This window comes from Macaca fascicularis, chromosome 5 (assembly GCF_037993035.2).
Source record: "Macaca fascicularis isolate 582-1 chromosome 5, T2T-MFA8v1.1".
Lineage (NCBI taxonomy): Eukaryota > Metazoa > Chordata > Mammalia > Primates > Cercopithecidae > Macaca > Macaca fascicularis.
Genome location: NC_088379.1, coordinates 123,904,988 through 123,922,960, shown reverse-complemented (window position 1 = coordinate 123,922,960; position 17,973 = coordinate 123,904,988). Strand labels below are relative to the sequence as shown.

General features: G+C 42.5%; 1 protein-coding gene across 2 annotated transcripts in view; it reads left to right on the top strand.

The window, feature by feature from the left end:
• Nucleotides 1-6,869: 6,869 nt before the first annotated feature.
• PRSS12 (serine protease 12) overlaps nucleotides 6,870-17,973 on the top strand; it is a 74,629-nt gene continuing 63,525 nt past the window's right edge. For both annotated transcript variants that reach the window (XM_065545423.1, XM_005555790.4), the window contains exon 1: nucleotides 6,870-7,672. In XM_065545423.1, the coding sequence (XP_065401495.1) occupies nucleotides 7,171-7,672 (502 nt within the window). In that variant the 5' untranslated portion in view covers nucleotides 6,870-7,170. The remainder of the gene's footprint in view (nucleotides 7,673-17,973) is intronic.

The window sequence follows — 17,973 nt, the reverse complement described above, 5'->3', positions numbered from 1 at the left end:
ATTTGCTTAGTGTCCAACATAATATTTTTAATCCTGTAGAGTAGAATTGTTACCTCCATGTTATGGACAAGCAAACTACATTTTGAGAGGTTATCAGTAATGGATGGATTACTGGGAAGCTAGGATCCTGAAATCATGTTGTCACAGGGTGAACCCCAAAATTGGGAGGCCATGTGAGTTCTTTGCTTCATGTAGGAAGGAATTCAAGAGTGAGCCAACAGAGTAACGTAAAAGCAAGTTTATTAAGAAAAGTAAAGGAATAACAGGATGGCGGTTCCACAGGTAGAGTAGCGACATGGGTTGCTTAAGTATACTTATGGGTATTCCTTGATTATATGCTAAACCAAAGGTGAGTTATTCACATGTTTTCTGGGAAAGGGGGTGGGAGTTCCTGAAACTGAGCATTTCTCCCCTTTTTAAACTACGTAGGGTAACTTTTGGACGTTGCCATAACATTTGCAAACTATCATGGCACTGGTGGGAGTATCTTTTAGCATGCTAATGCATTATAATTGGCGTATAATGAGCAGCCAGGATGAACAGAGGTTGCTTTCATTGCCATCTTGCTTTTGGTGAATTGTCAATGGCTTCTTTACCACATCTTGTTTCATCAGCTGGGTCTGTGTGACCTATATCTTGTGGAGCCAGTCCTGCTGACCTCCTATCTCATCCTGTGACTAAGAATGCCTAACCTCTAGGGAATACACTCCTCCTCCAAGAAACCAGCCCCTATTCAAGGTGGAGTTGCTCTGGTTTGAACACTTCGGACACGATCTTCATGCCTCCCCACTCCCAGTGAATTCCCCAGGAGACATTTATATGTAGAGGACAAGCTCAGGCAAATGCAAGCTTTTAAAATTAACTGGAGTTTTGCCCCCAACCCCCAAAGTAGTTTACTAGTAGCTACACCAAATAGCTAAATGGTACCTTTCCCTACATTTTGCTACAACTGTTACCCAAACCTCAGCTTTATGGTTCTTAGGATTCCAATGATGAAGTAAAGAAAAATACAATAAGCAAAAGGAGAGAAAATAGGAAATGGATTACTTATGCTTATGCAGACTTATTTATTTTTATTTTTTATAGAGACAGGGTCTTGTTATGTTGCCCAGGCTGGTCTTGAATTCCTGGGCAAAAGCAATCCTCCTACCTTGGCCTCCCAAAATACTGGGATTATAGGAATGAGCCACTGCTCCCAGCCATATACAGACTTATTTATACCTCACATGATAATACTACTAATGGACCCTAGTAATGTGGACTAATTACTGCTCTTGGATCTGCACCCTCTAAGTCAACACATCTCCTCTTTCTTGAGGATAGAGAGAAATGGGGAAGAAAAGAGTCTTTAGCATCCCCTTCTTGGCTATGTATTAGCCAAGAAGCTAATACATAATTTAACAGGGATTTGAACCCAGGTGGGGTGGATTCCACAACTGTTACTGCCCACTCAAATAACCTCTATTGCCCCAAATCAGTAGGAGGATAGAAACAGATTTACAGCTAGATAAAGTAGGTTTCTACCTGTAGGGAACTTCTGGCTTTGTGGAAGGGAAGATTTTCTGAACAATTTGGATTTTCTAGAGATGGAGTATGCTGGCTCCCAACTAGGAATTTCTCCAATGATTAGTTTTAAAGAAATAGATGGGGCCCAGCATGGTGGCTTATGGCTGTACTCCTAGCACTTTGGGAGGCCAAGACAGGCGAATTAGTTGAGGTCAGGAGTTTGAGACCAGTCTGGCCAACAAGGTGAAACCCTGTCTCTACTAAAAATACAAAAAATTAGCCAGGCATGGTGGTGCATGCCTGTAATCTCAGCTACTGAGGAGCTGAGGCAGGAGAATCACTTGAACCTGGGAGGCAGAGGTTGCTAGTGAGCCGAGATTGTGTCACTGCACTCTAGCCTGGGTGACAGAGTAAGACTCCATTTCAAAAAGAAAGAAAAAAGAAAGAAAGAAATAGATGGAGGTCCATTTGTCAGAAAGTTCTGGAAAGATTCCTGCATTTGACAGAAAGTTGGAGCTTTAAGCCCTTTTCTACACTATGATTCTGTGATTCCCAGATCATTGGCAAGCAGTTCTGGTGCTGTGTTTCTTTCAATCTGTTTACTCTTTTCCTATGTGATCACAGCCCACTTACAACTAGAAGGCTGAGGGATTTGAAAACCACTCATTATACTTAGGCAAACTCTGGAAAAGTGTTTTAACTTGAGATACTTAGTATTTCATTGGCTTTCAGGGACAAAATTTGTGGAGAGGAAGAGAGAGAACACACAAAGAGAACAAGTGCTCAAGTGAGCAGAGCTACAGCAGCCTCATGACTGCCATCAATCTTAAAGCGGAAATTGCTGAGGTGCAGTAACAGGCAGAGCATGATGGGGAGGAAAAATCTGGACAAATTTCCTGCATCACTGATGTAGATTTTCACTGGGTGACTTAGTTTGAGGGGTTAAGAATTCAATGGCAGTTACTGATGCTATTCCACCGTACAATATGGAGTACTCTGTTCAACAGTTTACATGCATTAATTATCTCAATTACCCCTCACAGAGATCTAGCATGCAAGTACTGTCCCTCTCCCCTTTTCGCAGATGAGGAGCCTTGGGCTTAGGAGGTAAGGAAACTCGTCTGAATTTCCCTACTGATTAGTGTGCAGATCAAGCACAGGTTTGATGCCAAGGCCAAAGTAACCAAGTTTAGGAACTATATATCTAGAGTGTGAGGCATATACACATACACACACACACACACTCCTTACCTATTAGTATATATAATTTGGGTAACCCCAAAAATAAGTCTGTAGAACTAATTTCTGTACAAGAATTATATCAAGTTTAGGTGAATTTTAAAAATCAATCCAAACTCCAAAAACATTTTGTTCCGTTTATGAACTTTGACCTTAAACCATGAGAAAAATCAAGATCAAATGACTCCTATGGTACTACTGTTGCAATCACTGGCCCTCAGATGTCCTCATGGTTTGGGGCAGGCAGAGAAGAGTGTGACTAATACAAGGCATAGGGAGAGACTTTCCCTGTATTGCCAGAGACCGCCTGCTAACAGGGACTTCTGACCCCAAAGCATTGTGCCATTCATTTGGCAATTTATCATTTATTTTCTGGATGTTTCTCTTATTTTTTTGAATTTTACATAAAATATTATATTGTCATCTAATTGTCTTTTCACCCCTCTATAGGCTGGACAATGTTCTATAATTTTGAGGCTCCTAGAATCCCTAGACAGTCCCTCATATTATTTGACATTTTTTTTCCTTTGATGTGAAAGAGCAATGCTCAGTGTTCTTTTGACAATTTTTTTGCCATTGGAATTGTCAAAGTAAATACTGTTCTTATGCCATCTGTTTAAAAGTTCTTACCTTTTCCAAATACAGGCATTATCTAAATTGTAAATGGGCATTTTCCAAAAGTTATTTTGTATATTGGTTTTTGGAACTCTGTAAAAACAATATACATTTCGGCTATGTTTCCAAATCAAACTACACAACAGCTGTTCAGCCCATCACTTACGTGAAGTAAGATGATCCCCTAAACTACCACAAAACCAAATGTTCATGTATAACATAGTTGCTGTGGAAAAGTACAGATGTGCAGACGTATGTGTACCGCACCCTCACCCCCAAGACTGCCCACCCTCCCTGCTGTTGTGTGTGCAGGGAGACTCTTCCCTTCACTTCCCTAGGTTTCCAGTTGTGGTTCTGGATCTAAGTCCTACCAGAATAGGCTGTGTGGCAAAGGAGAGTTGAATTCTTGGGTCCCAAATCAATGACAGAGGATTGATGAAATCAGAGGTGACAGAGTCCATTATGGGGGCCTCCCTGGGACTTCCAAGTGTTGCGATGAGGAGAGCCTGCAAGATGTCATTTGTTTCTTTTTGTCCCTTTCCTTGCTCCTTTGTTGCTGCTGAAAGGAAGGGAAAGCAGAGAATCAGCTGCAGGAGTTTTTTCTTTCTTTTTTTTTTGGAAGAGTCTTCTCACTCTGTTATCCAAGCTGGAGTGCGGTGGCATGATCACATCTCAGTGCAACCTCAATCTCCTGAGCTCAAGCAATTCTTCTGCCTCAGCCTCCTTGTAGTTAAAAAAAAATTTTTTTGGAGAGACGGAGTCCCACTATGTTTCCCGGGTTGGTACTGAACTACTGGGCTCAAGCAGTCCTCCCACCTCAGTCTCCCAAGGTGCTGGGATTATAGGCTTAAGTCACTGCACATGACAAGGATTCTTACAGTTGTAGCAAGATGGAATTGCCTCCCCTCTCCTTTGGCATTGTTATCCATAAGAGAGGGTGATGAGAATCCTGGGAGGGAACTTTGACTAAGTAGTGCCTTAATAGAGGTAGAAGGAAAGAATTTCTTCCTGCAAACCCCCGTACTCTTCATTCCCCCAAACTCCAAACATGCTGTGATGTGACAGGTAGAAGAGGGAGAAATGCATTTCAGGGATTGAATTGGGAATTGGAAATTCTAAACATCTGTATGTTGGTAGCAGCAAGGAGAAATGAAAGAAGACAGGAAGAGAAAATATTAGCAGAAGAGGGGACTAATATGTCAAAAAGAGAGCTATTTAAGACAAACTTTTCCTGTCAAATAGAAGGCAAAACCCAAGCTGACGCCCTCAAACCATAATTACATAAATACCCTTACATTTTCTAAGAAAAAGTATGTTTTAAAACTTAAATGATGAAATCCGGATGTGGAATTTTCTGTGGGTAACTCCACTTTGTGTATGTCAAGTTTACAGTCTGTTAAATGTTAAGAGGCCTCAGAGTACAGGGAAGTGGAGGAGAGGCCAGACTGCCCGAGGCTATGCTCCTCTCTGGAGCTCAGATCTAACAGTCTTCTGTTTTATTCACTTCTCTCTCATTATTTTCCTGTCTGCAAGGTATGTAGATGCATGGAAATTGGGTCTGCTTCTGGACCCCCAGGAAGCATGGAAGCAATGATTGCAGGGGAAGGGACGGGAGCAGGATTCGAGCAGTCTCCCCACAGTCCTAAAATGAGCCTTCCCTGGGCCATCAGGTGTGTAGCCTGAGGAGGAAGAGACAGTCAGAAAGAAAAAGGGCTGACCCCTGATAGAACTGTCGCCTATTATTTCAAAAATCTGTGATTGGTGAACTCTGCCAACCCTCACTAAAATCAACAAATAGACTACTCCAGATATATCTTTTATCTTTCATTGTCTTCCACAAGTATAGTTTTAACTATGCTTTTGGAGCTAGAAAAGTATTAGTAAAAAAATAATGGGTAAAAACAACTGGAATAAAAACATCTTGAATAAAGATTTGACAAATACATCCCTGGACTCTTAATATCATTTCTTTTACCCAGTTCTCTCTGAAGCAAAATCAAATATTTCATTAATAAGAGTGAAACAAAAAACAATAAAATGACCCACAAAAAGTAAAGGTTTTTTTTTTTGAGACAAGGTCTCCCCTCTGTCGCCCAGGCTGGAGTGCAGTGGCATGATCTCGGCTCACTGCAACCTCTCCCAGGTTCAAGCGATTCTCTTGGCTCAGCCTCCCAAGTAGCTGGAATGACAGGCGCGCGCTAACACTCCCCCGGCTTTTGGTATTTTTAGTAAAGGCGGGGTTTCACCATGTTGGCGAACTCGAACTACTGGCCTCATGTGATCCGCTGTTCTCGAACTCCTGGCCTCATGTGATCCGCCTGCCTCGGCCTCCCAAACTGCTGGGATTATAGGTGTGAGCCACCTCGCCCGGCTAAAGATGGCTTATTTAAAGCTAGTAGTGAATTAATTCAGTTCCTAATTGAACCCTAGGTTTTAACAATAAATATTTGCATTTTGTTCAAGTTTTCTTCAGGGTATATTGTATCATGAGACAGCATTGCCCTCTCACAATGAAATATGACCATGCCAGAAAATAAAATGTTGCCTTCTTTACGGGCTTCCTTTTCCTTGTTAAACTTTGATGGCATAGTCAGAAACAACTGAAAGGCAAAATACTAAAACATCCAGCTCCAGTGAATTTTTTTTTTTTTAATTGTAAGCCAACAGTTTTTTGGAGCCTGCGGGAGGGAGGCGGGGAGTGTTGAAAGGGCCCTACTTAGTTGAGGTCGAGCCAACAGTGAAGCCTCAAAATTGTCAGCAGGCAGAGTCTATTCTGGAGAAGCAAATGAATAGGCTTAACTGAAGTCCCTTGCCCTGCAAAAAAACAGAGGCAGGTGCTAGGGGGATGGATTTTTGGATAGGATGGAAACCGGGACGGATGAAGTCTTCCCTGGTTAGAGAGGAAATTTGGTATTAAAGAGAGCCTCACTGAATCCCAATAATAACCAAACAACTGGTGGTGTCCAGGGCGCCGGCTGGAAAGTGGGAGGCAGGAAGCAGAAAGGCTCAAGCTCCTTTCCCTGAGTCGGTTCAGGAATTTAATTTCAGCCAATGTTTACTGGGGCACGGTGTTAGGCACGGGGATATCAAGCTGAATAAAACGTAGTCTCGTCCTTGAAGAGCTTATAGTTCAGTGACACGGCTTTAACATTCCTCGTGGGCTTTGATAACTTTTATGCTGGGAGTCGTCAGGGGAGAGCTGCATCTAAATCCATCCACACTTTGGTAAAGATTTCAAAACACAGGAAACAAGATACGGGGCGACGAGGTTGGAGGAGAGATGACGGCAGGGGCCGGTGCCAGACTTGGGAGCCGCCAACGCCGGGCTGTGCTGGTGCTGCATGCTGGCAAGGGGCAGCCAAGACCGTGCTCCGCGCGGGCACCCGTGCGGGCGAACTGCGGTGGGCCTGGCAGGGGCCGAGCGGAGGTCCCGAGCCGCCTGCGCGGCCGGCACCCGCCCCCAGGGGGCAGAGTTCCCGGGCTAGTGCCTGCGCCGCTACCTGGGGCTCAGGCCCCACCGCTCCCCGCTGCGTCCGCGCCTTCTCTTTACAGGTTCTCTCTGCCGGCTGGGGCTCGACTGAGCTTCAGATTCCCCCACCCGCGGTCGCCGCCCGGGGGACAGGAGCCGAGGCGCGGCAGGGCACCAGCGGCTGGAGGCGAGGTTGGGAAGGCGAGGGCGGTCCGCGCGCGGGGGCGGGAGGGGGCTGGGGGATTCGAGGGACGCGGCAGCCCCGCCCCCGCCCCCTCCTCTTCTCGCCTCCGAGCCGGAGAAGCTGGGGAGCATGGACCAGACTCCGCAGCGCTGGCACCATGACGCTCGCCCGCTTCGTGCTGGCCCTGGTGTTAGGGGCGCTCCCCGAAGTGGTTGGCTTTGATTCTGTCCTCAATGATTCCCTCCACCACCGCCACCGCCATTCGCCCCCTCCTGGACCGCAGTACCCCTATTACCTTCCCACCCACCAGCGGCCCCCGAGGACACGTCCGCCGCCGCCTCTCCCTCGCTTCCCGCGCCCCCCGAGGGCGCTCCCTGCCCAGCGCCCGCACGCCCTCCAGGCGGGGCACACACCCCGGCCGCACCCCTGGGGCTGCCCCGCCGGCGAGCTATGGGTCAGCGTGACTGACTTCGGCGCCCCGTGTCTGCGGTGGGCGGAGGTGCCACCCTTCCTGGAGCGGTCGCCCCCGGCGAACTGGGCTCAGCTGCGAGGACAGCGCCACAACTTTTGTCGGAGCCCGGACGGCACGGGCAGACCCTGGTGTTTCTACGGAGACGCCCGCGGCAAGGTGGACTGGGGCTACTGCGACTGCAGACACGGTGAGTGGCCTCGGGGCGGCCGCGGACACTCCGGACGGGCCCGGAGCTAGTGAGGCTTGGGGCCGGCGTACAGGTCTCTTGGAAAAAGTGACGGGGTGTGAGGTTGTGGGCTTCCATTGCGGGCTGTGATGGTGGGCTGCAGCTGGGTTACCAGTAAGGTATACTGGTGCTGCAAATCTAAGCCAGCCAGATGTGCTTGTGTGAAGGTTGTCAGGGGTGAGAGTTTCTGTGCAAGGTGCTGAGCTCTGGGTTTCTGTCCTCTGGCCACTGTGTGTGCGCTCGTGTATTGGATGACAGTGTGCTTTGGACGTCTGTTCTCTAGATTAGCTTACGTTGATAGGGTTACCATATTTAAAGAGGCACAGGAGGAGAGAAAGTTCCTAATTACTTGCTCTGGAAAGGGAAATGTTACATTAACGTGACAACCAAGAACCTTCCCTCCATTCTTTAGACTCTGATTTGGGAAAATGTGGTAAAATTTTTGCCTTGATTTCACTGTTGACCTCTGTTTTAAAAAGTATGGCGAAATTATGTGGCCAAAATCAGCCATATTCACATACTCTAGCTCAGTATAGGAAGTATCATTAGTGACTGGAAAAAAAAGAAAGGGAAAAGAGATGGAAATATTACTATCTTGGTGAAGTAGCAACTTGATATAGTCATACACAGTTTTCCAGAGCCATTACTTAACTTTACATGTTATATGTGGAAAATCAGGATTAGTTGGTAATATCAGGAGATGAAAGTGACAAAATGTTTTAGGTTTGTGGTAATAAAAGCATCCCACTAATAAATTTAATGTAAATGAATAATCCAGCTTTGAACATTGCTTCATTTTGAATTGTTGGAATTTTGTTGAAATTAGTTTTTTTTTCTTTAAAAACTGAGGAAGAAAAACTTAATATCCTCCAAAGTTTGAATTTCTTTTCAACAAAATATTTTTGGCAGCTTTCCATTCACATTGTGGGGAAAGGGTTTTCTGAATTGAGATCCTGAATCACATTGTACTTTGTACTTTTTGGAGGTAACTTGGAGGTTAGCTGTCACAATGTCATTCATTTCCTGGAGAAATTTTATTTATCAGTACCTTCAATTGCATTAGTGCTTTGAGTTAAGGAAAAGTGATAGGAAGGTTAAGATCAATTATCCTTCGTCCTTGGGAATGAAGTCATCGCTTTACTTGTGTTTCATGAACGGAATGCCAATGTGGCTATAAAAATATTTGAGGTGATGTCAACAAGGAGTGCTAGCATTGTCTCGTTATTCACCATGAGAGATTATTTATAGTAAAATCTTATGTTTAGCAAACATTGACTTTTTTAATCTTCATATTATTATTAGTTTTGTTTTTTTTTTTCTTGAGACAGAGTCTTGCTCTGTCACCCAGACTGTAGTGCAGTGGCGCGATCTTGGCTCACTGCACGCTCTGCCTCCCCGGTTCGCCCCATTCTCCTGCCTCAGCTTCCCGAGTAGCTGGGACTACAGGCGCCCGCCACCACGCCCGGCTAATTATTTTGTATTTTTTCGGTAGAGACGGGGTTTTATCGTGTTAGCCAGGATGGTCTCGATCTCCTGACGTAGTGATCCGCCCGCCTCAGCCTCCCAAAGTGCTAGGATTACAGGCGTGAAGCCAACCGCGCCCGGCGTACTCTTAGTTTTATGAATAGGTAAGAGTGGAGAATTGTTAGGGAATTAATGTGTAGGAGAGAATATACAACTTCTCTTTTAAGTACATAAGCACAGACTCAAGAAAAGTAATTTAAACTTAAAAAATGATAGTGATCTGTTGCTCTCTTTCTGACATAACTCTTAGCCTTATATTTCAGACAAGGAGAGTAACTTGTCCTTGGATTTCCTGCCACCACACCCTCTTCAGTTGACTAGAAATGTAAATCTTTTGAATGCCTTTATGTTCCTAGCTAACTCTCAGCAGACAAAATCCTCAAATACTGCATAATAGTTGTTTGTACTTCCTGGAGTAAAGTGATTGAACAAAAGAGAAACAAAGAAACTACTCATGATGGGAGATAAATGTCCTTCCCACCACCACAAAAAAATAGGAGAACGATCAACTGTGTAATAATGAATGACTTTCACAGACTCAATCTCATTCTATCATTTACTCCTCCAGGTCTGCCTGGGCATAGCCTGTAGCTTTGAGATGACTGGCATATTCTCAACCTTATGGCTCTCTTGGTCCTATATTTCAGTTAGGAGTGTGAACAAAAGTTTCATGGAGTGGTGAAAAGAATATTGAATTGTGCTTTAGAAAACGCTGGTGTCTGCTTTGGCTCTGCCAGTGGCTGTGCACTGTTGGGTAAAACTCTTAACTCTTAGAGCTTTGATTTCCTCATCAGGAGAAAAGCAAGTTTTGAGTAAATTAATTTAAAAGACCTTTGCAGCACTGAGCATGTACTCAAAACAACCTGGCCTGATCACATTAGCTAGGACTTACTGTGCATTCATTCTGTGTTGGATGCTGGACTAAACATTTTATGTGCATTTTCTCATTTCATTTTTAATTTTTATTTATTAATTTTTTGACAGAATCTCCCTCTGTCACCCAGGCTGGAGTGCAGTGGCACAATCTCAGCTCACAGCAACCTCTGCCTCCCTAGTTCAAGAGATTCTCCTGCCTCAGCCTCTTGAGTAACTGAGATTTCAGGTGCCTGCCACCACGCCTGGCTATTTTTTGTATTTTTAGTAGAGATGGGGTTTCACCATATTTCACTAGGCTGGTCTTGAATTCCTGACCTCAGGCCATCCACCTGCCTCTGCCCCAAAGTGCTGGGATTACAGGTGTGAGCCACCGCTCCTGGCTTCATTTCATTCTCCTGGCTTCATTTCATTCTTGTGGCTTCATTTCATTCTTGTAGCAACCTTATAAGTGAGTTCCTGCGTTTTATGGATGAAAATATGTGGAGACATATTATGAGGAGTGCAGGAGAAAATAGGGTTAGATATGTATATTTTTACTTCACAGCTCATTTTGCTGTGTTTCTTTACACGTAATCCTCATTTTGTAGTTTATGGACTAGTCTAACAGGAAGAAAGAGAATTATGTTTGGCCCGATGCATGATTTACAGTCTCTTAGGCTTAAAAAATATCTGATATCTCTTTCTCTGTTTCTCTCTTTCTCCCTTTCTCCCTTTCTCTCTCTCTTTCTCTCTTTCTCTCTTTCTCTCTTTCTTTCTTTCTCTCTCTCTCCTCTCTCTCTCTCTCTCTCTCTCTCTCTCTCTCTTTCTTTCTTTTTTAATTTTTTTGAGACAGGATCTCTCTCTGTCACCTGGGCTGGAGTGCAGTGGCACAATCTCAGCTCAGTGCAACCTCTGCCTCCTAGGTTCAAATGATTCTCCTGCCTCAACCTGCCGAGTACCTGAGATTATAGGTGTGCACCACCATGCCCGGCTAATTTTTTGTATTTTTAATCGAAATAGGGTTTTGCCATGTTGCCCAGGCTGGTCTCAAACTCCTGACCTCAAGTGATCCACTCATTTCAGCGTCCCAAAGTGGGACATGCCTGAGATTACAGGCATGAGCTACCATGCCGGACATATTTGTTTCTTTACAGAAATCCAGGGCAAAAGGAAAGAACAATTCATAGTAATGTGATCCCTCCTTTAAAAAATAAACCGGTGGCCAGAGTTACATATCTAGTTGCATCGGGAAAAATCAGGAAATTGGTGTCTCCGTGGTGAAGAGTTGATTGAAGCCAGGTTGAAGGGGCAAGGTGGGGACCTCAGGTGAGCCAGGGCTGGGAGTGGATGTTCCAGTGGCTCAGATGTCAGAGAGCAGGAAACATGATACCTGGGCCCTGGTTTTATGAAACTTGCAAATTAATACTAAAGAATCATTCTAGGTCCGGGAGCGGTGGCTCACGCCTGTAATCCCAGCACTTTGGGAGGCCGAGGCAGGCGGATCACCTGAGGTCGGGAGTTCGAGACCAGCCTGACCAACGTGGAGAAACCCCTGTGTCTGCTAAAAATACAAAAGTAGCCAGGCATGGTGGCACATGCCTGTAATCCCAGCTACTTGGGAGACTGAAGCAGGAGAATCGCTTGAACCCGGGAGGCGGAGGTTGCATTGAGCTGAGATCGCGCCATTACACTCCAGCCTGGGCAGCAAGAGCGAAACTCTGTCTTAAAAAAAAAAAAAAAAAAAAAAAGAATCATTCTGGCTATGGGAATACACTGAATCAGCCCAGGGAGCTGGTCTCATTATGAGCATTTAGAATCACCTTGGGACTTGTTAAAATGCAGATTCCTAGACTAGCCCAGGCTCTGAGTAATTCTCAGATCTGGATTGGGAATGGAACATGCATTTCTATTGAGCAGTCAAATTGATTTGGATGTGAAAACTCTGTCACAGTCAGGCAGAACACATGGAAGGGCATTAGAACCCACCTAAAATGTATAGTGGTAGGTGATGATATAGATTAACTGAGCCCACCATTCTGTGACTTAACCCTGTTAGGCTTTAGGAGCAGGTGTAAGGCATGCCAATGGTAACTTTTTGTGTGGTTTTAGAAATGGCACTTCTGGTTTTTCCTTTAACCAGTGTAGGATAGTAATAACCTAGTTCACTGGAATATGGTTATTTTATTTTTATTTTTAGAGACAAAGTGCAGTGATGCCATCTCAGCTCACTGCAACCTCTGTCTCCCAGGATCAAGCAATTCTCCCACCTCAGCCTCTGAAGTAGCTGGGACTACAGTCCAGCTAATTTTTTTTTTTTTAATTGTTTGTAGAGATGGAGTTTTGCCATGTTGCCCAGGCTGGTCTCCAACTCTTGGGCTCAAGTGATTCTCCCGCCTTGGCCTCCCAGAGTACTGGAATTACAGGCATGAGCTACCATGACTGGCCAGAATATGGTTATTAATTGAATTTGAGCTAGTTTATTTTTGCATTTCTGCAGGAAGAATTAACAGGCAACTAATTTCCCCCAACAATAGCTTGTGACCCAGCATGGTGGCTCATGCCTGAAATCGCAGCACTTTAGGAGGCTGAGGCAAGAGGATCACTTCAGGCCAGGAGATAGAGGCTGCAGTGATCTATAGTCATGACACTGCACCCCATTCTGGGCAACAGAGGAAGACCCTGTCTCTAAAACAAAAACAAAACAAACGCAATAAAACACAATAGCTTGCAATAACTTAGTGTTTCCTGCCTAGGAGGGGCAGTCACTTTTCTAGTCTCTGGTTGGCATGGCAGATGGGGCAACTTGCTTGACGCTGTGCTGCTAACCTCCCTTTTTACAAACCAACCATAGGTGGCTGATGATTGAGAGGTAAAACAGATTAAATAAATGAGAAAGTTTTAATCATTGAGATTTTGGAGGAGAGGATGAATCACAGATCTGACTTTTTGTCTTGTCATGCTCATCTGTTCATGTGCACCTACCCACCCAAAATCTCTTGATTTAGAGATAGAGGACATGTGGGCCAAGTACTATTGTTTACAGGCTGTACTCATTGAACTCCATCTGTTGTTTGTAGTGAATGTTAATTAAAAAGTTAGCTAGCTGAAAGCTGTCCCCCATCCCTTTTAAGTGCTACATCTTGGTTCTATGTAGCAGGTGCTGAAAAACATTTATTAGCTATACCAGATTTGATACATTTCCTGGTTGATTTTAAATATTGAGCTCAATCTGCTTTTCAGACTAAGGCAGATGTCAAATACTTAGATTAGATTAGTTAGGAATCGCAGTGATTCTTAACTAGTGTGAAGTTTTTTTGTTTTGTTTTGTTTTTTTTGAGAAGAAAATAAGATATCCCGTTACTATTGCCTTTTATGAGCTATTGTCCAGGGGTGTATATATACTTATGTGGTCACTGTCTGTGTGTGTGTGTGTGTGTGTGTGTGTGCATGTGTGCATGTGCATATGTGCGCCTATGTGTTAAGACACCAGTCCCCAACCTTTTTGGCACCAGACACCAGTTTTGTGGAAGGCAGTTTTTCCGTGGACCTGGGGGATGGTTCCATCAGGCATTAGATTCTCATAAGGAGCATGCAACCTAGATCCCTCACATGAACAGTTCACAATAGAGTTCCAGCTCCTAGGAGAATCTAATGCTGCTGCTGATCTGATAGGAGGCAGAGCTCAGGTGGTAATGTGAGCCATGGGGAGCTGCTGTAAATACAGATAAAGCTTCGCTTGCTCACCTCGCGGTCACCTCCTGCTGGGCAGCCCAGTTCCTAACAGGCCAGGTACAGGTACAGGTCCGTGGCCTGGGGGTTGGGGACCCTTGTGATAAGATGACCTATGTAAAAGTAATTTGGTTTATAACTGAAGGGAAACTGAAATATCCAGTAATAAGGTACTACTCGTAGGTACCTGCATTTGATGGATATTATGCAGCTACTAAAGTAATTATTGTAAATATTATACATATAAATATAATAGGAAAGTGTTTATGATAATGTTTAGGGGAAACAAGGGTGCAAAATTTATATATAATACATTATGACTGTGAAAATAAAGATGCTTTTGGAAGATTTGGAAAAAATATGATAATTATGAATTTGGGTATGGATGTGGCTTGGATCAATTTGGGTGGTTTTGATAGCAAAGAATAGAAAACTGAAACAATAAGGAGGCTTATTGTTCCTATTAAAAGAAGTCCATATGATGGGCAAGCTCCAGCATGGTACACTTCTGTTCCTCTGCTACTTTCTTGGCTCCTTTATCCTCTTAAGAAGCGTGGCCTTTATTCTTAGGCTGGTGGTTATTCCAGGCTTCACTTAGAGATAGAACAACCTGCAGAAGAAAGAGAAAGCCCCTCTGCAGGAATGTCCTTTTGAAACAATAAGGAAACCTTTCTGGAATTTCCCCCACAGACTTCCACGTTTTATTTGCCCAGACTGGATCATATGTTCCTTCCTGACACTCTTTGCAAAGAAATGTACAATTACCATGATTACATAGATTAGTTAGCTTAACCTCTGAATCATCTGGGGATTCAACTGGCAAGGAAGAAACAAGGTAGTTGTTGATCAGAACCAAAAAGGTTGCTAAGGAGTATGGTTGGGACTTGTCCTTATATTTGGGAAACTTAATGCAATTAAAAACTAACAATAAGTAATTTATAAAATGCTGTGAAATGCTACATTAATTTTTTTTAGTCATATCTGGATGAATAACATTTAGACTGGTTTGGTTGACAAAGCGTATTTCCTTATCTTAAGATGCTATTTGTAGGCAAATATTATGACACATTTATTTCTGAAAGGAATAATTCCATAACTGATGAGAATGCTGAAGTTAGTTCATTTACTAAGTAAACATGATTATATGATTTAATTCTAATTTTGAATTTAGGGGTTCAATTTAGGGGTTAATTCAAGGGGTTTTTTTTCCCCCTTGAATTAAACTTTAAAGAAAGCAGTCCTTTGAAATCTCTTCTCCTTAGCTGCATGGTAAATAGGCAATATATGAACAATTGATTTAGACTGATGTCTACGTGGTTGGTCTGCTGTCATTAGAAACTAAATAAATGTTTATTTTTGCCTCTTTAGCATCCTCCTTTTCCAGGGCAGTCTCCTCTTCCCCTCCTCCTCCTCCTTACAAATCAGTGCAACAATATTAATAAAAAATTTATTGTATGCAAAACACTAAAGTAATGATATTTACCCTCCTACGAGCCACACATGCACATTTCGCCTCAGTACTTTTTATTAGGATCAGCAGAGGGGATACAAAGTGTAATGCTGATTCTTCTAACAGGGTAAGGATAGGTTTCATTTATTCATTAAACATTTACTGTGTTCACACTAGGGGCGGCATTTATAAAGATGAATCAGAAATTCACCTTTGTTCTCTCGTTGAGGACAGCCATTTTCTGGGTGAGGTGTCAGAAGAATAATAAGCATTTTCATTACCTTCTCTGTGGTTCATGATCTGGGAGACAAGAAGATTATTGTTTGGTTTCAATTTCATCACTCAGTGCTATACAATAAAATGGTAACACCTATACCATTTGTTTATGTGTAGATGGTCTGGGAACACACAATTTGTGAAACCTTCTGTTGGGGTTATCTGCATGTATTGTTAGCCTACTATAACTTAACGATGGACAGAGTCATCTTTTTTGTTTGATATCGTATGATGTTTTAAACTAAGGAATAATTTATAAGATTTATAAATTTCTAATAAGCACAATGTAAATGGGTAGAATTGCTAATTCAGATGATGCACTCTCATTTTGAACTATATGAACTGATTTTTTTCTCAGCATTTAAGTTGTCTACATGAATAATAAATGAGCAATTAATATGAATTATAAATGTGAACTAATGGAGGCAAATACAGCTCAGTTGGATCTTGGTTCAGGCGAATGCCTTGTTTGTTAAAAATGATTTGATTTCATTTAGACCTGGGAGGACTTGAATAAAATATACTATTTAGCAAAGATATGGCAGGTTTAATTAATGGGTAAATATAATTATAGATGAAAATGGTATAACTTAGTACTGTTGAATATGGTGAAGAAAGAAAATAACATAAAAATTAACCTAGCATCCCCTACTGTACTTGAAAAATTCAACCAAGAGCCCCTCAATTCAGGTGTTTTCAGATACTGTAATTTTTTGGATATACTTTATAATTGATAGAGAATGGTCATTTAGTATATTTTTATAGTGTTGCATTTGGTATGAGACATAGTTTTATGTTTAACTTAATGTCAAATATGTGTACTAAATTGTTCAACATGTAATGGTTTTTTTCTTTTCTTTCAAATAGGTCATAAATTGAAATTTCTGTATCACTCACAGCTTTAAGTATACTTTTTGTCAAGGATCTGAACACTAGCTGCACGTTGCTGGCATGCTTTCTTTCTATTCCACTAGAACAATAGAAATGACTAAAATTAATTATTTTATGCATCTGTAGAGTTCAGTAATAGACAAGAAAGGATTTGTGTGAAAACATGAAGTTTTTTTACTCTTTTATCAAACTGTGATTTTTTAAAAAAGATTTAAAAAATATTTGTTACTAATTTTATTCAGAAAACACTGTTGGGGTGGGTCTTTGTTTTACTGTATTTTCTTCCATTTAAATTAAGTAATGCTATTTTATAAGTACATTTTAATGAGGGGTTAACTTAATAGGCAGGCATGCATCTTTGTTTTTCCCCCCACAGGGTCTTGCTTTGTTGTTCAGGCTGGAGTATAGTGGCATAGTCATAGCTCACTGTAACCTTGAATGCCTGAGCTCAAGTGATCATTTGCCTCAGCCTCCTAAGTAGCTGGGATTACAGGTCCGGGTCACCACGTCCAGCTAATTTTAAAATTTTTTGTAGAGGTGGGGTCTTGCTATGCTATCCAGGCTAAACAGGGATATCTTTTCATTTGCTTTATTTTGGAATAAGCTGGGTATATAGAATGAAGATAGTTGATCCATTTGGTTCCTTTTCTCCTATTTCTTTTAGGTTTTCTTCACGTATGGAGTATGGAAAGGAAGGTTGTTTTGTTTTTATTTTTGTTTTTTGTTTTTTGAGACAGAATCTTGCTCTGTCACCTAGACTGGAATGCAGTAGCACAATTATAGCTCCCTGCTGTCTTGAACTCCTGGGTACAAGCAATTCTTCCGCCTTAGTATCCTGAGTAGCTGGGACTACACACATGGGCCACCAAGCCTGGCTAATTTTTAAGTTTTTTTTTTTTTGTAAAGACAGTGTCTCACTCTGTTGTCTAGACTGATCCCTAATCCCAGGGCTCAAACAGTCCTCTTGCCTTGGCCTCCCCAAGTGCTGGGATTACAGGTGTGAGCCACTGTGCCTTGCCTTAGTCTTAAATCTAGAGCTCAGAAATCAATGAGACTTGCGAAGGGAACTTTTATCCAGTCAGCTGTTTTTTAGTCTACCTGTATTGACTGAGACTCATAAGATGGTTAAAGAGAACTCTTCTTGAATGTGTCTGTCCCTCCATTTGGGGAATTCCTGTTTTCTAGTGAAGTTGTCCATCAAGCAAATTTCTGTTACATGAATCTTTTATGGTTTCTTTCCTTTATAAAACTGTTGACCTATGTACTTAGAAGGAAATCAGTTGTAAACTATTTTACTGTAAATGTTTAACAGTTAAACATTTTTGTCAAGGAATTAAGATAGTAGAATTCTGAACATTATCGTACACTGGAACATTTTGCCTTTAAATAGTTATAACACCAGCAGACGGTTGACCTTTTTCTTTTTTGGTAGCAGTTCATTTCAGGAACTCTGGGGCCTCCACTCCATGACATGCCATCACGCATAGTGGTACAATTCCAGACTTTCTTCCTTTACTAGTTTGGTCTGCATGTTTAT